Source organism: Aotus nancymaae, unplaced genomic scaffold (assembly GCF_030222135.1).
Source record: "Aotus nancymaae isolate 86718 unplaced genomic scaffold, 86718_ANA_hifiasm-v0.15.2.pri h1tg000028l, whole genome shotgun sequence".
NCBI lineage: Eukaryota > Metazoa > Chordata > Mammalia > Primates > Aotidae > Aotus > Aotus nancymaae.
The window spans coordinates 26,370,429-26,398,232 of NW_026988441.1; the positions used below are offsets into that span (position 1 = coordinate 26,370,429).

General features: G+C 55.0%; 1 protein-coding gene across 2 annotated transcripts; it reads left to right on the top strand.

The window, feature by feature from the left end:
* The first annotated feature begins 1,875 nt into the window (after positions 1-1,875).
* On the top strand, positions 1,876-27,737 carry MEF2B (myocyte enhancer factor 2B). Of its 2 annotated transcripts, none has more exons than XM_021669183.2 (9): positions 1,876-1,934; positions 22,759-22,841; positions 23,745-23,948; positions 25,153-25,287; positions 26,105-26,252; positions 26,401-26,534; positions 26,628-26,721; positions 26,890-27,001; positions 27,283-27,737. In XM_021669183.2, exons 2-9 carry the CDS (start codon positions 22,788-22,790, stop codon positions 27,506-27,508), a joined length of 1,107 nt encoding a protein of 368 aa, XP_021524858.2. In that variant the 5' UTR covers positions 1,876-1,934; positions 22,759-22,787; the 3' UTR covers positions 27,509-27,737. The 2 variants fall into 2 exon arrangements, with proteins under 2 accessions (XP_021524858.2, XP_021524859.2); XM_021669184.2 differs by lacking the exon at positions 1,876-1,934 and adding an exon at positions 1,957-1,994 and having other exon boundaries at positions 27,283-27,508.
* The last annotated feature ends 67 nt before the right edge of the window (positions 27,738-27,804 follow it).

Sequence of the window (27,804 nt, forward strand, 5' to 3'; positions counted from 1 at the left end):
CCCCTGATTTTGGGAGACCAGCCCCTCTCGTCTCTGGAGGAGGTGGACACCTGGCAGCTTTGCAGCACCCCTGCTCTCCATCCCCTGCCCGCTGTTCTGGCTTCACCTTCCTCATCTCCCGGGCCAGTGAATGTTCTGTGCTCTTCCTCTGCACATTTGCAAGTGCTGTTCCCTCTTGAAAAAGCCCTTCTCGGATCTGACGCAGTGGCTCACATCTGTAATCTCAGCACCTTGGGAGGCCGAGGCGGAAGGATCTCTTAAGCCCAGGAGTTTGGGACCAGCCTGGGCAACATAGCGAGACCTCTCTAAAAAAAAAATCAAAAAACAGAATTAGCTCGGGGTGTCCCTGTAGTCTCAGCTGCTGGGGAGGCTGAGTTGGGAGGATTGCTTGAGCCCAGGAGGTCGAGGCTGCAGTAAGCTATGATCATGCCACTGCACTCCAGTCTGGGCAACAAAGTGAGATCCTGTCTTGAAGGAAAAAACAAGAAAAGCCTTTCTCCTAGTGGCAAACTCCTACACATATTTGAAAGCCCAGCACAAGCTGGGCACGGTGGCTCATGCCTGTAAGCCCAGCACTTTGGGATGCCAAGGCAGGCAGATCACAAGGTCAGGAGTTCGAGAACAGCCTGGTCAATATGGTGAAACCCTCTCTCTACTAAAAATACAAAAATTAGCCAGGTATGGTGGCATGCATCTGTAGTCTCAACTACTCAGGAGGCTGAGGCAGAAGAATCGCTTGAACCCAGGAGGCGGAGGTTGCAGTGAGCCTAGATTTCGCCACTGCGCTCCAGCCTGGGTGACAGAGCGAGACTCCATCTCAAAAAAAAAAAAAAAAAAAGCCCAACACAAATACCCCCTCTTCTGAGAAACCCTGACTCCTCTGGCACAGTCCTTGTCCCCCATTCTGGCCTGTCCCAGCCTCCCTCTGGCCCAGGCCTGACCCCCCAGGGCTAGAGGAGTGCATGGAGCCCCTGCCTGCCTGCCCCAGACTGGGGGGCTTCTCCAGAAGTGCCCATCCCAGAGCCATCTTTGTCCTGCAATTCTTTTCACACGGATGCATTCATCAACCCCCCTCTGATCTTCCTCTGGGTCTGGCCTGTGCTGGGATCCCAGGGGAAGGGGTGGATTTAGAGGTCTGGGCTGGGGTCCAATCCTGGATGGCCCCTCACAGCTGACCTTCAAAGTTTAGAAAACAACCTCTAGCAAGGAGAGGGAAGGATGGGGGCGTGGTTGGTGAAAGCAGTGTGGTGGTCTTGGGATGGTGGAGAGGTGGACGGAGCGGGGTCGAGGGACCAGAAGCAGCGGAGGGTCTGTCACTCCCTGTGGGGACACATGGGGACATATGTCTGGCCCCGGGAGGCACAGCTGAGGCCACACAGGCGACCCCAGAGCCCCGTCTTGCAGTCCCTCCATTCCCCTGAATGCGGGGGTCAGCGTTGCCTGCGAGAAGGGCTTGGTTCCTCCGGCCGACAGGGGCCGGGATCGGAGTCTTATTTCACGCAGGATGGAATTAATCCAGGCAAGTTGCGGCGAGTTAGGAACAGGTTTCTAGTTAGAGTTAGGATCACAGTAGGGTCAGGGGTCGGCAGTAAGGTCAAGGGCGCCCAGTGAGGCCGGGGAAAGCCTAGCCAGTCTGATCCAGCCCCCCCTCTCCGTCCTGCTTCTTCCTTATCCGCGCCCCCACCTCTGGCGCCCCAGCGTCCTTTCGCGTCTGAGTCCCGGACCTCTGAACTCCCGGGGCGGGGCCGCGCCCACGTGCCCGCCCATCGCCGCCTCCAGGGTGACGCCCTCTATGCAAATAATCCCGCCCCACCCAATCAGCTCCCGGGGGCGGGGCCGCCCCGCTCCCAAGGCACCTGCGGCCGCGGGCCCCTGATCTTCGCGCAGCCGCCGCGGATCCGTGCGCCCAGCGCCCCAGGGCCCAGGCCGAGCAGGTGCGTGTCGTGTCGGGTTGAGACTCCTGCGGTGTCCTCTGAGCGGCTTTTGCGGGCTGGGTAGGTTCTGGAGGTCCGGGTGTGCCGCTGGGCGTCCCAGGATGGGGTGTGTGTCTAAAGGGGTGTGTGTCGTGGGGTTGTGAGTCCCGGAGGTTGTAGTAGGAGGAGGTTGTGTCTCCAAGGAGTGTGTGTCTGAAGGGTGTGGGTCTGGAAGTTGTGTGTCCAAGGGCTCTGCGTCTAAGGTTTGGCGTGAGTTGGGAAGTTGGAGAGTTAGTTGTGTGTCCAAAATCGTGACGCTGTGAGCCCTGTTATGTATCTGTGAGCTCTATGCTGTGACATGCGATGTCCCTCTCTCCTGGTGCGCATCCCCTTGGCATTAGCGAGTCTCCTGGTGCACAACCAGACGCAGGAAGCTGCTGTGGGTGTACGCTCGTTTGTCACAGCAGGACGGTAGGCACAAAGCCTTGGAATGGGGGAGCAACAGCTGCCTGGGCTAACCCTCCTCCCTCTGCCCCAATGACTGTATCTGGGACTTGGGTACAGGAACAAGAATTGCAGCCCTCTGTGGTTGTTAGCACGACAAGGTGGTGGCAGCATTACTTTCATGGTGGCACCCTCCCTCCCTATCTCTTTTGGGGTCCAGGGCTGCAGATATGGGTGACCTGGGTCCCTGGCCACCCTAACCCCAAGTTGCGAACCCAATTAGTCAGAAATAGCTGGCCGGGTGTGGTGGCTCATGCCTGTAATCCCAGCACTTTGGGAGGCTGAGGCAGGGGGATCACTTGAGCCCAGGAGTTTGAGACTAGCCTGGGCAACATAGCAAGAACCCCCTCTCTAAAAATAAAAAAATTAAAAAAAAAAAAAAAAAAATTGAGACAGGGTCTCACTCTGTCGCCCAGGCTGGAGTACAGTGGCGATCTTGGCTCACTGCAACCTCCACCTCCCAGGCTCAAGTGATTCTCCTGCCTCAGCCTCCCGAGTAGCTGAGATTACAGGCACACGCTACTACTGCCCGGCTAATTTTTCTACTTTTAGTAGTGATGGTGTTTCACCATGTTCACCAGGCTGGTCTTGAACTCCTGACCTCAAATGATCCACCCGCCTCAACCTCCCAAAGTGCTGGGATTACAGGCATGAGCCTCTGTACCCAGCCTTAAAAAAAAATTTTTTTTTTTTGAGATGGAGTTTTTGTTCTTTTTGCCCAGGCTGGAATGCAGTGGTGTAATCTTGGCTCACCGCAACCTCCACCTCCCAAGTTCAAGCGATTCTCCTGCCTCAGCCTCCTGAGTAGCTGGGACTATAGGCATGCCACCATGCCTGGCTAATTTTTTGTATTTTTAATAGAGACAGGGTTTCTCCATGTTGGTCAGGCTGGTCTCGAACTCCCAACCTCAGGTGATCTGCCCTCCTTGACCTCCCCCAAAAAAAATTTTTTTTGAGACGGAGTCTCACTCTGTCACCCAGGCTGGAGTGTGGTGGCACTGCAACCTCTGCCTCCCAAACTCAAGTAATTGATTCTCTACCTCACCCTCCAGAGTAGCTGGGACTTCAGCGTGTGCCACCATGACCAGTCCATTTTTGCATTTTTTTGTAGAGACAGAGTTTCGCCATGTTGGCTGGGCCAGACTCATGCGATGTGCCCGCCTCGGCCTCCCAAAGTGATGGGATTACAGGAGTGAGGCACCTCACCTGGCCAAAAAGATTTTCTTTTAATTCGGCGGGTGTGGTGGCTCATGGGTATAGTCCCAGCTACTCAGGAGGCTGAGGCAGGAGGATCGCTTGATCCCAGGAGTTTGAGTCTGCAGTGAGCTATGACTGGGCTACTGCCCTCCAGCCTAGGTGACAGAGTGAGATCCTGTCTCTAAAAAAAGAAAAGAAAAGAAACAAAAAATAATCAAGGCCTCAGGCTAGTCTGGCCGAGAATCAACCCTGGGGAAGGGCAGGGCCCCTGGACCTCGGGCATTCAGGACAAGAACTCCCAGACTCTTGGAGGGAAGGATACTGGATACAAAAAGGTATTTTGACTTCGCAGGACCAGTGTGTGAGGACTGATTTCCAGAGGTGAAAGGGGCTTTCTAAAAAGGCAGCCTTGTTCCCTCACGTCCCCTGATGGGGGAAAGCTTGGCCTCCAGCAAACAGAATTTCAGGACATGTAGGATCTTGGGGTGTCGCCTTAGAGAGCAGGAAGCTGGTTTGCAGGAGGGAAGGCTGAGGGCAGGTAATGAGACTAGACCTCTCAGAAAAAGGATGGAACTCAAGGCCATGCCTCAGCGCACACCTCCAAAAGAACATAGGCCGGGGATGAGGCACCCAGCTTCCTCTCCCTCCTCTCTGTGTGACCCCCAACAGGGGGCTGCCCTTCTCTGAGCTTTGTGGCCACTCCTGTGACCTGAGCAAGTTGAACCCAGTCTTGCTTGCTCATCCCGACGAATAATTTATTTGGTTAAACTGTGACCCAACCAGCTAGACATCTGGAAAATGCAAATTAAGAAGAGAAGGGGAATTAAAAACATTTGTTCACCCCAAACTTGGATGCAGTGAGTGTAGACATGTTGGGTGTCTGGCCTTAGGGAAGAGGTCTGGGTTTTTTTTCTTTCTTTTTTTTCGAGATGGCATCTTGCTCTGTTGCCTAGGCTAGAGTGAAGTGGGGTGATCTCAGTTCACTGCAACGTCCACCTCCTGGGCTCAAGCGATCCTCCTGCCTCAGCCTCCTGGGGAGCTAGGAATACATGTTCACACCAGCACTCCCAGCTATTTTTTTTTTTTTTTTTTTTTTTGAAACAGAGTCTTACTCTGTTACCCAGGCTGAAGTGCAGTGACACAATCTCGGCTCACTGCAACTTCCGCCTTCTGGGTTCAAGCGATTCTCCTGCCTTAGCCTCTTGAGTAGCTGGGATTACAGGTACCCACCACCACTCCTGGCTGATTTTTGTATTTTTAATAGAGATAGGTTTTTACCATGTTGGCCAGGCTGGTCTCGAACTTCTGACCTCAGGTGATCCACTCACCTCGGCCTCACAAAGTGCTGGGATTACCTGCATGAGCACCACTCCTGGCCTTTGCCCAGCTAATTTTAAAAACAGTTTTCATAAAGATGGGGTCTTCTACAGCCTGACCAACATGGTGAAATTCCGACTCTAAAAAAAATAAAAATAATAAAGATGGGGTCTTCCCATGTTGCCCAGGCTGATCTTGAATTCCTAGACTCAAGCAATCCACCCACCTCAGCTTCCCAAAGTTCTAGGAGTATAGGCGTGAGCCACAGCACCTGGTCTGCTTTAATTTATTTATTTATAGAGATGAGGTCTCCCTATGTTACCAGGCTGGTCTCGAACTCCTGGACTAAAGCAATCCACCCATCTCAGCCTCTCAAAGTGCTGGGATTAGAGGTGTGAGCCACCAGGCCTTGCCCTTCTAGCCCTTCTAGAAGATTCGAGGCACAGAGTCATTTGGAGACAGATGTCTTTCTTTCTTTTCTTGAGTGTTGCAATCACGGCTCACTTCGACCTTGAACTCCTGGGCTCAAGTGATCCTCTCACCTCAGTCTCCAGAGTAGCTGGGATTGTAGGAAGGTGCCACCATGCCTGGCTTTTTTTTTTTTTTTTAATCTTTTTAGTAGAGATGAGATCTCCCTATGTTGCCCAGGTTGGTCTTGAACTCCTAGGCTCAAACGGCCCTCCCAACTCGGCCTCCCAAAGTGCTGGGATTACAGGCATGAGGCATCACGCCCAGCCAGATATCATTTTTCTGAGACGATTTAGAATGTGTGTGGGATCCCTTTTGGGGTCAGGGAACTCGCCCCAGCCCGGCCTGTGAATCCCCATGGGGTGTGCGAGGAAATTAAATCCCATTTCTCGGCCCCCAAAGGGCCTCTCTGGGGCTGCATCTCGGGGACCAGTGTGGTTACCCTGACACCCTGGGACCCAGGATCGAGTTTTTTGGACCCTGTGACAGTGATTCTGGGCCGGACAAGCCCAGGTCCACTTCCCAGCCTGGATGGGGGTGGTGAGATTGAGGTGCCATGGGATGGCCCTGGGGTACAAGCCCAGGCTTAAGTGGGGATCTGGAAGAAGCCAGGCCACTCCTGTGTAAAACAGGGCAACTGCCTCTGCTTCCCTGGGCTGTCTGGGGCTCAGGCAGGCCTTTTTTGTTTGTTTGTTTGTTTGTTTGAGACAGTTTTGCTCTTGTTGCCCAGGTTGGAGGGCAGTGGCGGGATCTCGGCTCACTGCAACCCCCGCCTTCCGGTTTCAAGTGATTCTCCTGCCTCAGCCTTCCTAGTAGCTGGGACTTCAGGCGCCTGCCACCACCCCCGGCTAATTTTGTATTTTTAGTAGAGACGGGGTTTCACGATGTTGGCCAGGCTGGTCTCGAACTCCTGACCTCCTGATCTGCCTGCCTTGGCTTCCCAATGTGCTGGGATTACAGGCGTGAGCCACCGAGCCCAGCCCAGGCAGGTCTTATGTGTAAATGAGGTGGGGTGTGGGCCTGGGCAGACAGTAGGCGCTCAATAACAGAAGGTCCCATCTGGATTGTGATCATGCGGAGGTGTCTGTGAGCCCCATCCAGGCCCCTTCCTCTCCGCCCCCTGCCAGGTGCTGTTTCTCTCCAGGCCCAGGTTCACCCAAGGTCAAGGTGGGGCCTGGGAAGGGGAGAAATGGAGGTGGATTGTAATAAAGAGTCATGGCTGCCGTGGACGTAGGCCTGCCTTGCCCACTGTCCCGGTCTACAGCCTGCCTGGTCCAAGCCCTACCATCCCTAGCTGGATTCTGGCCTGGCCTCCCGCCCCAACAGGCCTTCTCCCCACGGCAGCCACAGGATCTTCTGAAAATCCTGAATCAGACCACAGTCCTCCCCTCCTCACACACCTTCCATGGCTCCCTATTGCTCTACGGTCCATATTCTCTCTGTCTCCCAGTGCCTCTCTGACCTTCTCTGTCTCTGGCCACCCCTTGCTCACTCCACCCCGTCACATGGAGCTTGCCTGCTCCTGGAGCCCACCTGTCCATCAGTCCCGCCTCAGGACCTTTGCACCTGCCATTGTGTCCACCAGGCAAGCTGGCTCCCACCTGTCTGAGGCACCTCAGAGACAGGGTCTCACTCTATCACCCAGGCTGGAGTGCAATGGCGCAATCTCGGCTCACTGCAACCTCCACCTCCCGGGTTCAAGCAATTCTCATACCTCAGCCTCCTGAGTAGCTGGGACTACAGGCGTGGCGCCCCTTCATGTCACCACCCTATGCCTGATGTCCTGTCCTCGAGACCACCCCTCTTCAGAGAGGCCTTCCTGGACCCTCTGTCCAAAGCAACTCTCTCCCTGCAACCCTCCACTCCCTCCCCCTGTTGAATTTCTTCTTCAAAGGCCTTTTTCCCAGATACGGTTATGTGGCCACTGTTGCCTCCTCCATCAGACTGGATGATGGGGGAAGCCTGGCTCTGTCTACCCCCTGCTCCTTCATCCCCGGCACCTGATGGGCTCCCAGACATTTCTGTGGGAAGATATTGGGGGCTGGCAATGTCCTAAAGCCCCATCTTGGGGTCCCTGCTGGCTGCATCTTGGGGCTGCCAGGCTGTACGCAGAGTCCCTTCCGCCCAGCGCTGACAGATGTGCTAATTTCCCAAGCAGGGAGGCTGGGGCGTCTGGGGACAAATTTCTGAGGCCCCACAGAGAGATCTTTCTCTGGAACAAAGAGAGGAAAACCTTGGGCTGTCCCTGCAGCCACTACTGTGGCTTAGGGGACATCACCGGGGGCCTTAGAGGGCCTTGGACTCCAGCCCCCATGGGGACAGCGGAGTCAAATTCAGAGTGTGGGGTCTCTCTTGGTTCCAGGTGCTGGGCGACCTCCGCCTCCCGGGTTCAAGCGATTCTCCTGCCTCAGCCTCCCGAGTAGCTGGGATTATAGACATGCACCATCATGCCAGGCTAATTTTTGTCTTTTTAGTAGAGACGGGGTTTCACCATGTTGGCCAGGCTGGTCTCGAACTCCTGACCTCGTGATCTACCCACCTCGGCCTCCCAAAGTGCCACCGCACCCAGGCTGGAACAGGCCTTCTCGGCAGGTGAGGGTGCCTGTGCCAGGCCAGGTTTGCTGTGAATGGTCGACTGGACGTGGTTTTCTCCCATGCTGGGCAGTGGGACCTTCGGAGGGTCAGTTTCTTGGCCTGAGAGGAGCGTCAGTGCCGTCCAGTTGGCCGTTTTGCTGTGAAGGTTGTTTAGAGCAGGGGCCACAAACTGGCAGCCTGTGGGCCGGACGGAGCCTTAAATTTGTTGTGTGAGCCATGAGGTGTTTCAGTGGGAAGTGAACAAGTAGGCCTGGCGCGGTGGCTCACGCCTGTAATCCCAGCACTTTGGGAGGCCGAGGTGGGTAGATTGCTTGAGCTCAGGAGTTCGAGACCAGCCTGGGCCACCTAGTGAGACCCTGTCTTTACAAAAAGTAAAATGTCGAAAACTCAAAAAATTAGCCACGTGGAGGGGCGGGCGCCTGCAGTCCCAGCTACTCCAGAGGCTGAGGCACGAGATTGGCTTGAACCCGGGAGGCGGAGGTTGCAGTGAGCCAAGATTGTGCCACTGCACTCCAGTCTGGTGGCAGAGCAAGACCCTGTCTAAAAAAAAAAAAGAAAGAAAAACAGAAGACAGAGCAAGTTACCAGTGTTTCTTCTGTTTGTGAAGCACTTGTTTGCTCATTGATTCAAGGACGGGTGACTGAGGGCCTTCTACGTACTAGACGCTAGGGAGCCAGCAGGGCGAGAGGCTCATCAGAGAAAGCAATAAAGAAACACACAGCAGGCGGGGCGCCGTGGCTCACGCACGCCTGTAATCCCAGCACTTTGGGAGGCCAAGGTAGGTGGATCACAAGGTCAGGAGTTCGAGACCAGCCTGGCCAAGATGGTGAAACCCTGTCTCTACTAAAAACAGAAAAATTAGCTGAGCACAGTGGCGGCCGCCTGCAATCCCAGCTACTCAGGAGGCTGAGTTAGGAGAATCACTTGAACCTAGGAGACGGAGGTTGCAGTGAGCTGAGATTACACCATTGCGCTCCAGCCTGGGCAACAAGAGTGAAACTCCGTCTCAAAAAAAAAAAGAAAAGAAAAAGAAACACACACTAAAAAATCTGTTAGGGATGGGTGCTGCAGAAATAGTTGAATTTGGCCCGGCGTGGTAGCTTACACCTATATCCCAGCACTATGGAAGACCAAGGCAGGAGGATCACTTGAGGCCAAGAGTTCAAGACCAGCCTGGGCAACGTTGGGAGACCCTGGCTCTACAAAAACATACAAAAGTTAGCCAGGTGTGGCATCTTGTGCCTGTAGTCCCAGGTACTCCAGAGACTGAGGTGGGAGGATCGCCTGAGTCCAGGAGGTCCAGGCTGCAGTGAGTCGAAACCACGCCACGGCACTCCATCCTGGGTGACAGAATGAGACCCTGCCTCAAAAAATTAAAAAAGGCCGGGCATGGGCTCATGCCTGTAATCTCAGCACTTTGGGAGGCCGAGGTGGGTGGATAACAAGGTCAAGATATCGAGACCAGCCTGGCCAACATGGTGAAACCCCTTGTCTACTAAAAATACAAAAATTAGCTAGGCATGGTGGCGCGTGCCTGTAGTCCCAGCTACTCGGAAGGCTGAGGCAGGAGAATTGCTTGAACCCGGGAGGTAGAGGATGCAGTGAGCCGAGCTCATGCCACTGCACTCCAGCTTGGCGATGGAGCGAGATGCCATCTCAAAAAATAAAGCAATAAACAAAAAATTAAAATAAATATTAGAGAAGATTGGTGCCTCCAGAAAGAGGGTTTTCTGCAGGTCTTTAGAGGACACGGAGACACTCCTGGACTTAGGCAGACCTAGAATGGTGTCCCGGAGTCTGGCACAGCCCGGGGAAAGGGAGAGCCATGGGCAAATGGGGGGTCAGTTTGGGGCTGCTGTTGCAGATGGCCCCAAAGGGGCATAAGGTAGACTGGGAGTCTGCTGGTAGATGACACCTTTTCTTTCTTTTTTTCTTTTGAGACAGAGTCTCACTCTGTTACCCAGGCTGGAGTGCAGTGGTGTGAGCCGGGTTCAAGGGATTCTCCTGCCTCAGCTTCCTGAGTAGCTGGGATTACAGGCACCTGCCACCACGCCCAGCTAATTTCTTTTATATTTTTAGTAGAGACGGGGTTTCACCATGCTGGTCAGACTGGTATTGAACTCCTGACCTCATGATCCGCCTGCCTCGGCCTCCCAAAGTGTTGGGATTACAGGCGTGAGCCACCCCACCGGTCAGATGACACCTTTTCAAGTGAGGGGAAAGGTGGGTAGGTGGGCAGGTGGGGAGTTTGCAGGGACCCCTTGTACAAACAGGAAACCGAGGCTCAAAAAGTATCTTGAAGTGGGAAAGTGGTGGGGTTAGGATTTGAATCCTGGACTGACGGGGCCACAGCCCCCACCCTGGCCTCTCTGTGCATGGCCAAAGTGAGATCCTGGAGCAGAGGGGGATGTGGGGGTCCCGTGGGGGTCCCCTGGACTCCTCATCCTGCCCTCAAACAGGAGCTGTCCCTCCCTGGAGCAGGCCCAGGGAGCGGTTGGAAGGCGGTCCGAGGGCTCCCCACTGGACCTCAGTTTCCCCATGGACGCCAAAGGGACCTCCATGGGGCCTTCTCCAGCTGGAACAGTCTAAGATTCCTGGATTCACACACTACCCATTCAAATCTATGCCCACAGCCTGCATTTCACCCCTAGTGGTTGGAGACCCCCCTGCCTCGGGAAGGAAGCCAGGCCTGTGAGGTGGCTCACACCTGTAATCCTGGAACTTTGGGAGGCTGAGGCAGGAGAATAGCTTGAGGCCAGAAGTTCAAGACCAGCCAGTGTGACAAAGTGAAACCCTGTCTCTACAAAAAAAAAAAGCTGGGCATAGTTCAGGTAAAAATTGGGTGTGCATCTGCAGCCCCAGCTACTGGGGAGGCTGAGGAGGGAGGATTGCTTAAGCCCAGGAGCTGGAGGCTGCAGTGAGCTATGATGGCACCACTGTGCTCCAGCCTGGGCAACAGAGCGAGACCCCGTCTCAAAAAATAATAATAATTAAAAAGAAGAAACCCAGCCAGGTATGATGGCCTGTAATCCCAGCACTTTGGGAGGCTGAGGTAGGCAGATCACATGAGGCCAGGAGTTCAAGACCAGCCTGGCCAACATGGTGAAACCCCGCCTCTACTAAAAGTGCAAAATTAGCCCAGCATGGTGGTGCATGCCTGTAATCCCAGCTACTGGGGAGGCTGAGGCACGAGAATCGCTTGAACCCGGGAGGCAGAAGTTGCAGTGAGCTGAGACTGCGGCACTGCACTCCAGCCTGGGTGACAGAGCGAGACTCTGTCCTCACAAAAAAAAAAAAAAGAAGAAAGCCAGGGTGTGGGTGATATCACTGCAGTGATGGGGGGGCCCTACCTGTGTGATGGGGGACCAGCATAGATTGGGGGGAGTCTATATATGTTTGGAAGAGTCTGCATGTGTCTGGCGGAGGGAGGGCTCCACCTTGTTCAGGGGGAAGGGATCTGTGTGTATTCGGGGGACCGCCACGTGTTTAGGAAGATCTATATGTGTCTGGGGGGTGTCTGTGCGTTTGGCAGATAGGCATGTGTTGGGGCATCTGGGTGTGTCTGAGTGTTTTGGGGAGTCTGTCTCTGCAGAGGGACCAGGGTGTGTTTTGGGGATATGTGTGTTGTGTTTGGAGAGGTGTGTGGGTTGGAGAGTTTGGTGTATTGTGAATTGCACGTATTCTGGGGACTTTGTCAGGAGAAATCCTTGTGTATTTGGGGGATCTGTTATGTTTCGGGCACCTGTGGGTTTTGTGTGGCTCTGCTTATGTTTGGGGGTCTCCGTGTGTGGGGAATATTTCTACCTTCCATTATGCCCATACAAGGATGGAGTGACCCCAACCCCATCCACCCCTGCCCCCCGGCACCCTGCCAGGGACTTCTTGGGGCCGTCACTCTGAGCTGGGTTTCCCCGGGATGGAGAGGTGACCCCAAGGCCTTCTGAGGGGCATCGAGGCCCAGCGACCACAAATGCTCCCCGCATCTATAAAGTACTTTACTGTGAAGCCCCTCCCCTCCGTTCAGCCAGGTGGCCCCTGCTGCCCCCCACTTTCTGAGGGAGGAAACTGAGTTCCAGAGAAGCTAGGCAACATGCGATCACTGCCGGAGCCCACCCTCTCCTCTAAGTCCCCGAGGGCAGATGCGGGGATCCAGGGACCGCTGTGAACTGAGCCAGGCCGCCAGGTCACCTACGTGCCCCCAACCTGGGCACCACCTCCCCAGGCCCCCAGGCCCCCAGGCCCCCAGCGGGCCCAGGGCTCTGGCTGGGGAGGGAGGGTCGCCTGCAGCTGGGGTCGGAGCCGCTGGATCCCCCAGGAGAGGGGAGGGGGGGTCCTGGCTTTCCAAGGGGCTCTTCCTGTGGCCCATAATGAGGTACTCGGGGAGCAGGTGATGAAACCACAGCCTGGGTTGCGTGAGGCGGGGCCGCAGGCCTGATTGGCTGCAGGGCCCGGCAGCAGCGCCCCTCCCCGCTTCACCGCCTCCCGCGGGCCCTCCCCTCCCCCCAGCCCACCCCACCTGCCTCTCACTTCTCCTTTCCCGGCCTGGGTTCCTCCGCCAAACGTGGCCTGCCTGCGGGCTCAGGGGTCTGGAGGAGTGATCGGTTCATCCCCCCAGTAAAGTCCCGCTGGGGTGCCAAGAAAGGGAACTTGGCTTGTTCCTGATCTTTTCTCTTAACCCCTGCTGCAAAGCCTGTGAGGTTCGGATCCTGTGACCCATTTTACGGGGGAGGAAGCGGGGAGCTGATGACAGTGTTTCAAGGTGGTCATGCAGGATGCTCAGCGCCCCCAGTTCCGAGGACCGGCCCTTCTTCCTTGTGGCTTCCCAGGAAAAAGCGTTCAATGGGGGCCCCGCGCGCGGTGGCTCAAGCCTGTAATCCCGGCACTTCGGGAGGCGGAGGCGGGCGGATCGCTTGAGGTCAGGGGTTCGAGACTAGCCTGGCCAACTTGCCGAAACCCCGTCTCTACCAAAAATATAAACAATTAGCCGGGTGTGGTGGTGCGCGCCTGAAATCCCAGCTACTCGGGAGTGTGAGGCAGGAGAATTGCTTAAACCCGGGAAGCAGCGGTTGCAGCAAGCCGAGATCTCCCCGCTGCACTCCAGCGTGGGTGACAGAGCAAGACTCCTCTCAAAAAAAAAAAAAAAAAAGTCAATAGATCCCCTCTTCTCACCTGCTCCCCAAGTGGTGGAAGAAGGATTCTCACCCCCAATTAACAGGGGAGAAAACTGAGTTCTACCACGTAGAGAGGCCAGAGGGGAAGGATCAGTGGGAGGGATTCCTTTCGGCACCCCATCTCCATTACTGGGGGCCAAGAGACCTCGCCAGGCTGGGGAGATGATAGTCTATGGCTGGAAGGACTTCGGGGTAGTGTTTGTTGATTGACTTAGTGACCACAAATACTGCCAGAAAGTTTCTGATGCCTCTGCACTCTGAGCCCTTTTGTCCTCCCAATTCCCCCGGCCCCCGACATCGCTCAGGCCTGGGACCAGCAGGCTCCTCTTGTATCCCAGGCCACCAGCCATCCTGCCCCTTTGGTCACCAAATGAACAGTCCACTTCTGCCCCGGTGTCACCCCCGTCTCCAATCAAACTCCGTATTTCCCACCGGTGCAGCCTCTTCCTGTCACCTCACGCCAACCTGAACAGACACTGCGCCCCACAGCAGCCATAAGCAGCAGGGAGCTTTATTTTTAGAGACAGGGTCTCACTCTGTCACCCAGGCTGGAGTGCAGTGGCCCACTCACAGCTCACTGCAGCCTCCACCTCCTGGGCTCAAGTGATCCTCCCGCCTCAGCCTCCCAAGTAGCTGGGACTACAGGCAGGTACCACTATGACTAGCTAGATTTAAAAAAAAATTTTTTTTGTCAGTGTACTTTATTAAAAAATAAATAAAATAAATAAAATATATATATATATATATTTTTTTAGGCTGGGCACAGTGGCTTATGCCTGTAATCCCAGCACTTCGGGAGGCCAAGGCGGGCGGATTACCTGAGGCCAGGAGTTCAGGCTGGCCAACATGGTGAAACCCTGTCTCTATTAAAAATGCAAAAATTAGCCAGGCACAGTGGCGGGTGCCTGTAATCCCAGCTACTTGGGAGGCTGAGGCAGGAGAATAACTTGAACCCATGAGGTGGGGGATTCAGTGAGTTGAGATTGTCCACTGCACTCCAGTCTGGGTGACAGAGCGAGACTCCGTCTCAAAAAAAAAAAAAAAAGAAAGAAATTTCCTTTTGAAATAAATCATACAAAGAAAAATGCACAGATCACTAGAGTTGAGCTCAACACATTTGCACATACTGAACACATCTGTGCACCCAAGCCTTGGACCCAAGAACAGGACATCCCCAGCCCCTGGGACTTCCCCCTTGGGGCACTGCCTAATCACAGCCTCTGCCCAGGTGACCACTGTGCTGTCTGATGTCCATCAGCATCAGTGAGGGTTTTTTTTTGTTGTTTGGTTTGGTTTTTTTTAATTTGTTTTATTTTGTTTTTTTTAACATAGAGTCTCGCTCTGTCACCCAGGCTGGAGTGCAGTGGTGCGATCTCGGCTCACTGCAAGCTCCACCTCCTGGATTCAAGCAGTTCTCCTGCCTCAGCCTCCCAAGTAGCTGGGATTACAGGTGCCTGCCACCACGCTTGGCTTATTTTTGTATTTTTAGTAGAGATGGGGTTTCGCCATGTTGGCCAGGCTGATCTCAAACTCCTGACCTCAAGTGATCCTCCTACCTCGGCCTCCCAAAGCGCTGGGATTACAGGCCTGAGTCACCGCACCCAGCTCATCAGTGAGTTTTGATTGTTCTGAAACTTCATGTAAATCAGATCACACAGTGCGTCCGCTCGGTGGAGTCCAGACCATCGAATTCGCCAGTGGTCTCTGAGATTCATCCACGTGGTTTTGTGGAGTCAGAGTGCAGCCCTTTTCTGTACTGTCTGTAATTGATCATGGAGTCGATGAGAATGTGTTGACTAACTCTCCCATTAAGGGCTTCCGGATTGCTTCCAGTTTGAGGCGATGATGTACGAAGCTGCAGAAAACATTCTTGTCTGTGTCCTCGGGTGCAGTTGGACACATTTCTCTTGGGCGAATATTGAACATTGAGGAGCGGGATTGCTGGGTCACAGGGTAGCCATCTGTTCAGATTTAGTAGATGTCCAAGTGATTATCCCTTTTTCCTCTACCAGCAGCCATGCGTGAAAGCTGGAAGTGGAAAAGCTTGCAAGATCATCGCTCCCTGTAACCTTCAACTCCTGGGCTCAAAGAACCCTCCCGCCTCAGGCTCCCGCATAGACAGGACTACAGGTGTGTGCCACCGCATGCAGCTAACTTTTACTTTTTTTGTAGACAGGTTCTCGCTATGTTGCCCAGGCTGGTCTCCAATTTCCAGCCTCAAGCAATCCTCCTCCCTCGGCCTCTCAAGTATCTGGAAGTAGCTGGGAGTAGCCAGGAGTTTGAGACCAGCCTGGGCAACGTAGCAAATCCCTGTCTCTACAAAAAAATTTTTAAACTTTGCTGGGTGTGGTGGCACGTAGCGGTAATCCCGGCTACTCGGAATGCTGAGGCTGGAGGATCGCTTGAGCCCAGGAGTTCAAGGTTACAGTGAGCTATAATTGCACCACTGAACTCCAGCCTGGGCAACAGAGGAAGACCCCATCACAAAAACAAAAATGACTTGGGCAGATCCTGTCTATTTCAAAGATCTAAGTTCGTTGATATAATGTTGCACTTTCCTGTTCTGTGAGATTTGAGAAAATATCTATAAAACCACCTGGGCCTGTTGCCTTAAAACATGTTTTTAAATTATTATTTTAATTTTGAAATTATTATTATTATTATTTTTGAGATGGAGTCTTGCTCTGTTGTCCAGGCTGGAGTGCAGTGGCACAATCTTGGCTCACTGCAAATTCCACCTCCCGGGTTCGAGTGATTCTCCTGCCTCAGATTTCCAAGTAGCTGGGATTACAGGCGCCAGCCACCACGCCAAGCTAATTTTTGTATTTTTAGTAGAGATGAGGTATCATGGTGTTGACCAGGCTGGTCTTGAACTCCTGACCTCATGATCCGCCCACCTCAGCCTCCCAAAGTGCTGGGATGACAAGTGTGAGCCACCGCGCCTGGCCGAAATTATTATTTTTTAGAGACAGAGTCTCCCTCTGTTGCCCAGGCTGGAGTGCAGTGGCTCAAAGCTCACTGCAACCTTGAACTTCATTGACTTAAAACATTTTTTCTTTTTAGAGATGGGGTCTTGCTATGTTGCCCAGGCTGGTCTTGAACTGCTGGGTTCAAGCAATCCTCCCTCCTCAGCCTTCCAAAGTGCTGGGATTACAAGTGCGAGCCACCGTGCCTGGCCCACTTTATTGCCTTTTTAATGGTAGGTCCTGAGTCACTTTTCTAATCTTCTGTGGTTGTGGGTCTACTTAAGCTTTCTACATCTTCTGAGGTCAGCTTGGCTCAGTGACTGGCACACATTGATGCTTAATAAATGCTAAGTATGAGGGTGCGACGAAAGGGGTAGGAATGTGCTGGACTCTTAGCTTCAAATGCCCACCTCCCTCTCCTTTTGCTCAGGCTCCCATTCAGCGTCTGCATCTACATCCAACTACATGCCTCCTCCCCCAAGAAGCTCTCCTGGGTTTCTTCTCCTGTTTTTTCTTCCTTGCCCCATTCCTTGGTCAGTAGGTCTGCCTCTCTACCTCTGCGCTGGGCAGATACCAAAGCTCTCCGCCTTCTGGCTGGACAAAGCAGGGAGAGTATGTGTGTGCGGAAGAGGCCTTCCCCAGACCTCAGCATCCCCCCTCGTGCCTGGCACATTCAGCCTGTTCCGCCACCTCCCCCAGCAGTTCCGATCACACCAACATCTGGAGAATGGGCCACCAGGGTCTGTCTGCGGCTCCGGGCAGGGATTTGCATGTGACTACAAATATACACGCACACTCTGGGACTGCCGCCTCCACATTCTTTGCCTGGCCCTTCACACCTGGGGCCGAGACAGGTCAACGCTGGGTGGCTGGATTTGCATGCGCATGTATTTCTGGGCAGGGTATCAGCTGGGGCAGTCTGAGAGGAAGTTGTTGAGGGAAGCTGTGGGGTTGTGGAGGAGGTCAGTGACATCTCTCTCACCAAACCTTACTGTCCATTCCTGGCCCTGATCCAGAGGGGCTTTTAGCCTGGAGGAGACAAATCTGGATACATATATAGATACATATATACCTCCAACACCGTGGAGTCCGAACTGGAGGAGGAGGATGGTGACTGTGAGAGTCCAGAGGAATGGCAGGGAGGACTCCTAGAGGAATGGACTTTTTGAACTGGGTTTTGATGTTTGAATCGGAGTTGGCTTGATGAAGAAGGGGAAAAGGTCCTTCTAGTCAGAGATATTTACTGAAGAGAGAGAAGTCGGCAAGAGCTCATTTGGGAAGGGGACTTGAATGACAGGCTGGGTGCTGGAACTTTCTCATAAGGGCAGTGGGGAGCCATGGAGGGTGTGTGAGCGGGAGAGGGCCATGCTCAGAGCCGTGTGTTGGGTAGATCCCTCAGGGGCTAGAGTGGAGGATGGCTTTGGTTCCAATGTCACTGGGGTTCAGGAGAGTGAAACTCCTGCATCAGTTCATCTGTAGCTGTCAGGCCTGGCTTGAGAGTTGGTGGAAGGCCTGCTGGTTTCTGGAGGACTAAAGTGCCCTGGAGAACAGTGACTTAAAGTGCAAGGTACAGGCCTAGCGCAGTGGGGACCCCACCCCAAGTCTGTGTCCAGACGGACGCAGCCCTTGCCTCCTCTCCAGCCGCCCATCACCTCCACCCCGGCCTCCAACAGACCTGCTCCCCATGGAAGACATGAGCTGAGTCTTTTTTTTTTTTTTTTCCATTCTATTGCCAGGCTGGAGTACAGTGGTGTGATCTTGGCTCACTGCAACCTCTTCCTCCCAGGTTCAAGCGATTCTCCTGCCTCAGCCTCCCGAGTAGCTGGGACTACAGGCGCGTGCCACCACACCCAGCTAATTTTTGTATTTTCAGTAGAGACGGGGTTTCATCATGTTGGCCAGGATGATCTCGATCTTTTGACCTTGTGATCCACCTGCCTCAGCCTCCCAAAGTCCTGAGACTACAGACGTGAGCCACCACGCCCAGCCGAGCTGAGTCTTAAAATAATAAACCAAACCCTATCTCTTCTTTGCTTAAAAGCTTCTCATAGTGGCTCACGCCTGTAATCCCAGCACTTTGGGAGGCTGAGGCTAGCAGATCCCTTGAGGTCAGGAGTTCAAGACCAGCCTGGGCAACATGACAAAACCCTGTCTCTACTAAAAATACAAAAATTAGCCAGGTGTGGCAGTACACACCTATAATCTCGGCTACTTGGGAGGCTGAGGCAGGAGAATTGCTTGAATCCAGAAGGTGAAGATCATGCCACTGTACTCCAGCCTGGGTGACGGAGCAAGACTGTCTCAAAAAATAAAATATGCTCTCATAGCTCCACATCACTCTTAGGCCAACATCCACAGCTCAGAAGGCCCACAGTGGACCAGGTGCAGTAGCTCACACCTGTAATCCCAGCACTCTGGGAGGTTGAGGCAGGAGGATCACTTGAAGCCAAGAGTTTGAGACCAACCTAGACAGCACAGTGAGACTCCATCTCTACAAAAAGAAAAGAAAAATTGGCAGGGCGTGGCGGCATGCACCTGTAGTCCCAGCTATTCAGGAGGCTGAGGTGGGAGGATTACTTGAGCGTGGGAGGTCAAGGCCGCAGTGAGCTGAGATTGCACCACCACACTCCAGCCTGGGCAACAGATCGAGACCCTGTCTCAAAAATATAAATAAATGTGGCCAGGCGCAGTGGCTCATGCCTGTAATCTCAGCACTTTGGGAGGCTGAGGTGGGCAAATCACTTGAGGCCAGGAGTTTGAGACCAGCCTGGCCAACGTCGTGAAACCCTGTCTCTACTAAAAATACAAAAATTAGCCATGTGTGGTGGTGTATGCCGGTAATGGCAGCTATTTGGGAGGCTGAGGTGGGAGAATCACTTGAACCCGGGAGGGGGAGGTTGCAGTGAACCAAGATCATGCCACTGCACTCCAGCCTGGGTGACAGAGTGAGACTGCATCTCAAATAATAATAATAATAATAATAATAATATGTTAATTAAATTAAATTAAAAGTAGGAAACCCAAATAAAAGAGGCCTAGAGTGGCCCAAGCTCTGTGGCCTCACCCCCTCCCTCCCTCCCACCTCATAGCTGTTTCTTGTCCCTCCTCAGGGCCCTTGCACCTGCTGTTCCTTCTGCCTGGAACTCACTTCCTGTCTCAGCTCTCAGGGTCTCAGTGCAGAGAGAGACTTCCCAGCTCTCCCCCGTCACCTCACCTCTGCCCTAGCCGTGGTGTCTGTGTCTAAAATAGGGCCAGACGGAGTGAGAAGGGGCTCCAGTCAGGTCTTCCATGCTTAAGAGACTCAGGCCCAAGCCCCAGCCCTGCCGCTGCTCTCATGGGACCCTGGGCGTCAGGGGCATTTCCGGAGTCATCTTGGCACTGGGACCTCCGGACCAAGGCCCCCCTCTAACCCCTAGGGACCCGTCAGGGTGGGGGCAACACATCCCAGCCGTGGGAACAGGCCCGATTCCGGCTGGGGATTAAAATTAGCCCTGAAGGTTAAATTTAGCAAATCAGGCCAGAGCTGACGGGCTGGGACCCACAGCCTGGGCTCTGCATGGTGGTGGGGGCTCAGATACCCAGCCCAGAGACGGAAGAGAGTGTGGCCGGGGTCACACAGCACACCACATATGCCAGCCGAGGTGTCTGACACTTCTGGGCCCGGATAACGGAGGGTCTTGCCCAGACCGCTTGGGCAGGAGCCTGGGAAGCCCCTGTGGCCACTCCCAGAGAACGATCTGGATTTCTTTTTTCTTTTTTTTTTTTTTTTTGAGGTGGAGTCTCGCTTTGTCACCAGGCTGGAGTGCAGTGGCGCGATCTCTTTTATTACTGCAACCTCTGCCTCCTGGGTCCAAGCGATTCTCCTGCCTCAGCCTCCCAAGTAGCTGGGACTACAGGCACCCACCATCATACCTGGCTAATTTTTGTAGTTTTAGTAGAGATGGGGTTTCACCATGTTGGCCAGGCTGGTCTTGAACGCCTGACCTCATGATCCACCCACCTTGGCCTCCCAAAGTGTTGGGATTACAGCTGTGAACCACTGTGCCCAGCTTATTTCTTTTTTTTTCTCTTTTTTTTTTTGAGACGGAGTTCCACTTCTGTCGTCCAGGCTGGATTACAATGGCGTGATCTCGGCTCACTGCAACCTCCACTCACCGCAACCTCCACCTCCTGGGTTCAAGTGATTCTCCACAGCCCCCCGAGTAGCTGGGACTATAGGCCTGCACCACCACACCTGGCTAATTTTGTATTTTTGGCAGAGAGGAGGTTTCTCCATGTTGGTCAGGCTGGTCTCAAACTCCAGATATCAGGTGATCCGCCTACCTCAGCCTCCCAAAGTGAGCCACCGCACCTGGCTTTTTTTTTTTTTTTGAGATCGAGTCTTGTCTTTCCCCCAGGCTGGAGTGCAGCAGCACCTCTGCCTCAGCTTCCCTAGGGGCTGGGATTACAGGCATACCCCATGACACCTGGTTAACTTTTGCATTTTTAATAGAGATGGGGTGGGCTGGCGCAGTGGCTCACGCCTGTAATCCCAGCACTTTGGGAGGCCGAGGCGGATGGATCACCTGAGGTCAGAAGTTCAAGACCAGCTTGACCTACATGGTGAAACCCCGTCTCTACTAAAAATACAAAATTAGCTGGCATAGTGGTGGGTGCCCATAATCCCAGCTACTCGGGAGGCTGAGGCAGGAGAATCGCTTGAATCTGAGAGGCAGAAGTTGCAGTGAGCTGAGATCGCACCACTGCACTCTAACCTGGGCAACAAGAGCAAAACTCTGTCTCAAAAAAAAAAGAGAGAGAGAGAGATGGGGTTTCAGCATGTTGACCAGGCTGGTCTCAAACTCCTGACCTCAAGTGATCTGCCCGCCTGGACCTCCCAAAGTTCTGGGATTACAGGCATGAGCCACCATGCCCAGCCTGATCTGGATTTCTTGAGAACTGATTGCCACGCCTGGTGGTGGGCACTCAGCATTTCATACCAGCCTATTCACAGAACAGTAAACTGAGGCTAGGGGAGAGGGCTTCTGTGCTGAGGGCCACCCTGAGAGTCAGAGGAAAGGCCTGGCCGGAGCGCAGGTCCACGTGACCCTGGAGAGGCCCCTTGCCTGAAGCCTCAGTTACCTGTGACGTGGCAAAGCCTGGGAGAGAGAGGGTGTGGTCACACAGTTGGCGGAGCGGGGATGTCCCGTGGGGTCTCAGGGGACATCTGTATAGCGGGCCAGCTGCTGCAGGACAGGCCACGTGATTCTCTTGTTCCCAGGAACCTGGCGTGGGGGTCGCTGGGGAAGGCCTAGACCCCAACATAGTCTAGCAGTCTCCTCCTTCTGGGACCCCCAGCAGGGTGATCTCACATTTCCTTGAGGGGGTACAGGGTTTCTTCCAGGTCACCAAGTGGATGCCAGGTTCATACCCTGGCCCGAGGGCTCCGAGCTGGAGGCCTTTCCAGAGTGCCTGAGTCCTCCTGTAAAGTGGGATGGCATTGCTATTATTCTTTTTTTTTTTTTTTAAGACAGTGTCGGCCAGGCGCAGTGGCTCACGCCTGTAATCCCAGCACTTTGGGGGACCGAGGCGGGTGGATCACCGGAGGTCAGGCGTTCACAACCAACCAGCCTGACCAACATGGAGAAACCCCACGTTTACTAAAAATTCAAAATTAGGTAGGTGTGGTGGCGCATGTCTGTAATCCCAGCTCCTCGGGAGGCTGAGGCAGGAGAATCACTTGAACCCTGGAGGCGGAGGTTGTGGTGAGCCAAGATCGTGCCACTGCACTCCAGCCTGGGCAACAAGAGTGAGACTCCACCTCAAAAAAAAAAAAAAAAAAAGATAAGGTCTCACTCTGTTGCCCAGGCTGGAGTGCAGTGGCAAGATCATAGCTCACTGCAGCCTCAACCTCCCTGGCTCAAGCGATCCTCCCACTTCAGCCTCTGGAATAGCTGGGACTACAGATGTGTGCCACCATGCCTGGCTAATTTTTGTATTTTTTGTAGAGCCGGGGTTTCAACATGTTGCCCAGGCTGGCCTCAAACTCCCAGGCTTAAGCGATCCTCCTACCTCAGCCTCCCAAAATGCTAGGGATCACAGGCGTGAGCCACCGTGTCCAGTTTGCTTTAAACACGTTTATTGGCCGGGCGCGGTGTCTCAAGCCTGTAATCCCAGCACTTTGGGAGGCCGAGGCGGGTGGATCACGAGGTCAAGAGATCGAGACCATCCTGGTCAACATGGTGAAAACCCGTCTCTACTAAAAATACAAAAATTAGCTGGGCATGGTGGCGCGTGCCTGTAGTCCCAGCTACTCAGGAGGCTGAGGCAGGAGAATTGCCTGAACCCAGGAGGCGGAGGTTGCGGTGAGCCGAGATCGCGCCATTGCACTCCAGCCTGGGTAACAAGAGCGAAACTCTGTCTATAAAAAACAACAACAACAACAACAAAAAAACACGTTTATTGAGCCTCTACTGCGTCCTCAGGCTGGCCGGGGGCGGGGTCTGCGACACTGACCCAGCCCGGCTTGATTTTCCCCATCGCCTTCCCCTCAGTGGCTGGCAGCGGCAGGCAGAGGACACACGTGAGGCTGGGCGCCCCTCCCCACTCTCCGACCACTCACTCCGTCCTCTCCCGCTTCTTCTCTAGACCAAGATCACTCCACTCAGCCTGGGACCATGGGGAGGAAAAAAATCCAGATCTCCCGCATCCTGGACCAAAGGAATCGGCAGGTGAGTTCCCCAGTGCAACAGTGGCTGGGAAGGACATTCCTAGCAGGGGCACCGTTGACAGGGCGCTGGCCTCACCAGCTCAACTGCAGGAGAATGAGGAGGCATGGCGGGCCCCATGGATGTCAGGTGTTTCAGATGGAGCATTTCTTGTTTATCCTTCTTCCCTCCCTGCCTCCCTTCCTCTTTCCCTCCTTTCTTCCTTTCTCTCTCTCTCTCTCTCTTTTTTTTTTTTTTCTTTGAGACGGAGTCTCGCTCTGTTGCCCAGGCTGGAGAGCAGTGGCGCGATCTCTGCTCACTGCAACCTCCGCCTCCCGGGTTCAAGTGATTCTTCTGCCTCAGCCTCCTGATTAGCTAGGACTACAGGCGTGTGCCACCACGCCCAGCTAGGCTAATTTTTGTAATTTTAGAAGAGTCGCGGTCTCACCATGTTGCCCAGGCTAGCCTCTGACTCCTGACCTCAATCAATCCTCCTGCCTCAGCCTCCTAAAGTACAGGGACTACGGGCTGAGCCACCGCACCCGGCCTGCTCATTTTCATGATCATAGATTTGTTTATTCTCCCTGATGACTGGAACCCCAGCCATAAGGGGGATGGAGCTCGACAGACATACACCCAACTCAGAGGGCTGGAACGGAGGGAGGCCCAGGACGGGGAAAGCCCGGAGACAGCATGTGGGCTCCGCTTGGGAAGCCAAGGCACACTTCTCAAAGGGGAGGAGACATTTGGGCTGGGTTTTGAAGCACTAATAGGAGTTTGCCAGGTTGTAGCATGAGAATTAGCAGCGCAGCCAGAAAGAATCCGAAGGCATGTTCAAGGAACAGTTGGGCTCTGCCACATCCCCCACCCCACCCCACATTCGTCTTTTGTTCTTCTCTCCCCTGCCCCTGCGGGCCCTGGGTCCAGGTTACATTCACCAAGCGCAAGTTCGGGCTGATGAAGAAGGCCTATGAGCTGAGCGTGCTGTGCGACTGTGAGATCGCCCTCATCATCTTCAACAGCGCCAACCGCCTCTTCCAGTACGCCAGCACCGACATGGACCGCGTGCTGCTCAAGTACACTGAGTACAGCGAGCCCCACGAAAGCCGCACCAACACCGACATCCTCGAGGTACGCCAGGTCCTCCCCGCCAGCCCCGCGAGGCCCCGCGCACGCTGCTTGCTCAGAGCCCAGGGACTCTCGGTTTGCACAAAAGATGAACACCGCCATCTGGCTTTGCGGCTGCTAAACGTGGGTTTGGGGAAGTGGAGGGGCCCTTCTAGGGACAGCAGAAATACAGCACATCCTGCTGTGCGCGGTGGCTCACGCCTGCACTCCCAGCACTTCGTGAGGCCGAGGCGGGCGGATCACGAGGTCAAGAGTTCAAGACCAGCATGGCCAACATGGTGAAACCCTGTCTCTACTAAAAATACAAAAATTAGCGGGGCATGGTGGCGCACGCCTGTAATTTCAGCTACTCGAGAGGCTGAGGCAGGAGAATCGCTGGAACCCGGGAGGTGGAGGTTGCAGTAAGCTGAGATTGTACCACTGCACTCCAGCCCGGGCAACAGAGCAAGACTCTGTCTCAAAAAACAAAAAACAAAAAAGAGGTTGGGGTCCAGGAGCATGCGGTTCTGTGGTCCTAGGAAAAGGCAGCTCAGGAAATCTGCTGGTGTTTCTTAAGCATCTTTTTTCGTTTTTTGAGACAGAGTCTCACTTTGTCGTCCAGTGTACAGTGCAGTGGCGCAATCTCAGCTCACTGCAACCTCCACCTCCTGGATTCAAGTGATTCTCCTGCCTCAGCCTCCTGAATAGCTCTGACTACAGGCACGTGCCACCACGCCTGGCTAGTTTTTAGGTTTTTAGTAGAGATGGGGGTCTCACCATATTGGCCAGGCTGGTCTCAAACTCCCAACCTCAAGTGATCCACCTGCCTCGGCCTCCCAAAATGCTGGGATTACAGGCGTGAGCCACCGCGCCTGGCCTCTTAAGCAGATTTTGATGCCAGGCTATAAGGCTGCACGTGGGGGCAGAATGGGGGTCCCCAAGTCATGCCCGGGAGCAGCATTAGGACAGCGCCAACAGGCCTGCGTGGGTCTCAGCTCCTGCTGTGTTGATCTGGGCAGGTCCTTGGGCTCTCTGGTCCCAGGGCAGGAAATTGCTAAATGGTAACTCACTGGGGTTTGGTCAGTGGGGTTTGGCTGGAGCAGACCATGCCTGCATTCCTCCCCACCCACAGAGCTGGGTGGGGACGGTCTCTCCCCTCTCCCATAGAACTGGGTTCCCTCACTGGGGTAGGGGTAAGGGTCTACCTCGTTGTCTCCCGTCTGCATAGACACTGAAGCGGAGGGGCATTGGCCTCGATGGGCCAGAGCTGGAGCCAGATGAAGGGCCTGAGGAGCCAGGAGAGAAGTTTCGGAGGATGGCAGGCGAAGGGGGTGACCCAGCCTTGCCCCGACCCCGGCTGTATGTAAGTGACTCCCCCTGCCCCCTGTGAATAGGGTGTTCTTCCCACTTCCTAGGCCCAAGTGGTTGAGGCAGGTACTGAGAGAGAGGCTTAGAGCCAGGGAGCCTGGAGTTTGGAGGCAGGTCTCCGCCTGGTTGGGCAGGGAAGGTTTCTTTGAGAAGTGGGCACTGTAGCTGGGGCTCTGAAGGATGAATAAGAGTTCAACGGGCAGCCGGGCGCAGTGGCTCACGCCCATAATCCCAGCACTTTGGGAGGCCGAGGCGGGTGGATCACGAGGTCAAGAGATCGAGACCATCTGGTCAAAAAGGTGAAACCCCGTCTCTACTAAAAATATAAAAAAACTAGCTGGGCATGGTGGTGCGTGCCTGTAGTCCCAGCTACTCAGGAGGCTGAGGCAGGAGAATTGCTTGAACCCAGGAGGCGGAGGTTGCAGTGAGCCGAGATCGCACCATTGCACTCCAGCCTGGGTAACAAGAGCGAAACTCTGTCTCAAAAAAAAAAGAGTTCAACAGGCAAACAGTTCCTTCCTTCATTTGATCTTTGATTCATCCAACATTCTGTGCAGCCCTCTCAGTGCCAACTCTACACTAAGTGAGAGGCCTCGGCTCTGGACCTACCTGTTGGTGACAGAACCAGATAGAGGCTCCCGCAGCCTGTGGGGTTAGGGCAGAGGGAGGAGCAGGTAGAGAGCCCGGTGAGAGGTGCAGCAAAGGCTTCCTGAAAGTGGAGCCGGGCCCCTGAACTCATCAGGATTTTCTCCCTTGGACTTGGCACCCCCATCTACCCCGGGGTCCTCTGACCCATCCCCTCTCTACCCAAGCCTGCAGCTCCTGCTATGCCCAGCCCAGACGTGGTGTACGGAGCCTTGCCACCACCAGGCTGTGACCCCAGTGGGCTTGGGGAGGCGCTGCCTGCCCAGAGCCGCCCATCTCCCTTCCGACCAGCAGCCCCCAAAGCAGGGCCCCCAGGTGAGCATGGGACAGGGGGTCCCAGGGGGCTGTTTGGGTGTATCTTAGCTCTGGTGCTGCCGGGCTGCGTGCATCACCTCTAAACCTCAGACTTCACAGTTCACATGACCCACCTGTCCTCTCTCTCCCGGGGTCTCCTCTTCCCCAGGCCTGGCGCACCCTCTCTTCTCACCAAGCCACCTCACCAGCAAGACACCACCCCCACTGTACCTGTCAGCGGATGGGCGGAGGCCAGACCTGCCTGGTGGCCTGGCTGGGCCCCGAGGGGGAATAAACACCTCTGTGAGTGAGGGGAGGGTGTGGTGGGGCTGATGAGGGCAGGCAGGGCGGCCGGGGTGTGGGCCTCAGTTTCCCCTTCACCCTCTCTCCGCACAGAGAAGCCTCTACAGTGGCCTGCAGAGCCCCTGCTCCTCTGCAGCCCCGGGACCCCCGCTGGGGAGCTTCCCCTTCCTCCCCGCAGGCCCCCCAGGTACGCCCCCTAACCTGCCCTGTCCTGCCTGGGAAGCGTCCACACTCCTGCCCTCTGGGGGTTCCACACTCTCCCACCTAACAGAACTCAAAACTGTCGCTGGGGGTGGTCAGGTTTGCAAGAGGCTTGCAAAGGTCCAGGCCTCAGCCCCCAATTCCCGCCCACCAGAATATGGCCTGGGAGACCCTCCACCGCCCTCTGGCTTGTTGCAGCCCCCCACCCTGGCCTCCTGGCAGCCCTCGAGGGGTGATGGGCCCCCCGCCATGCCCTCCCAGCCCAGGTAAGTGCCCTGACGACGGTCCCAGCTCGTCCCCATCCTTCAAAGCCCCGGCCGCTGCTGACCCCCGGTGGCCATCCCTGGTACTGCTCACACTTCCCCCAACCTCCGTCCGGTTCCCAGTGAGGATGGGCAGCTATTTTGAGGCCCCAAGAGGAATCGCCGCCCCCTCCTTTCCCAGGGTCCTCCTGCGGAGCCTTTGCCCACGCTGTGCCACCACCCTCCCGGCTTCCTTCCCTTCCTCACTGAGCTCACGATCTCCCCCTCTCTCTTTCTCCCTGCAGTGGGGGCCGAAGCCTGGGCGAGGAGGGCCCCCCACCCCACGGTGCCTCCCCGCCGACCCCCCCAGTCAGCATCAAGTCCGAGCGCCTCTCTCCGGCCCCCGGGGGCCCCGGTGACTTTCCCAAGACCTTCCCCTACCCCTTGCTCCTCGCCCGGTCCCTGGCAGAGCCCCTGCGGCCCGCGCCCGCCCTGCGCCGCCTGCCCTTGGCGGACGGCTGGCCCCGGTAGGAGAACCCCTGGTGGCACCTGCCCAGCGCTCTAGCCGCGCGCGGAGAGGCCACGTGGGGACCCCACCTCCCACCAGGCCTCTTCAGGGAAGACCTGACAGTGATGGCCCCTCCGCGGCGGGGCCTTGGAGGTGCGCGGCTGGACTCGATCCTCCGTGGGGGGGCTCCTTTTCTCCTTCTATTTGTGTGTACATCCACAAATAAAACGCGCGTGGCGCCCGTGGACCAGACCGACTGTTGCTGCTCAGAGCTCTCTCGCGACCTCATTCTTGCCTAGTCTTGGCTTGGGATCCCACC

Excerpts from the sequence above, each read along its gene's own strand:
- MEF2B (XM_021669183.2), top strand. The coding sequence starts at position 22,788 with ATGGGGAGGAAAAAAATCCAGATCTCCCGCATCCTGGACCAAAGGAAT. Across the intron at positions 23,949-25,152 it reads CCAACACCGACATCCTCGAG|ACACTGAAGCGGAGGGGCAT; the intron begins GTACGCCAGGTC and ends CCGTCTGCATAG. Across the intron at positions 26,535-26,627 it reads GAGGGGGAATAAACACCTCT|AGAAGCCTCTACAGTGGCCT; the intron begins GTGAGTGAGGGG and ends CTCTCCGCACAG.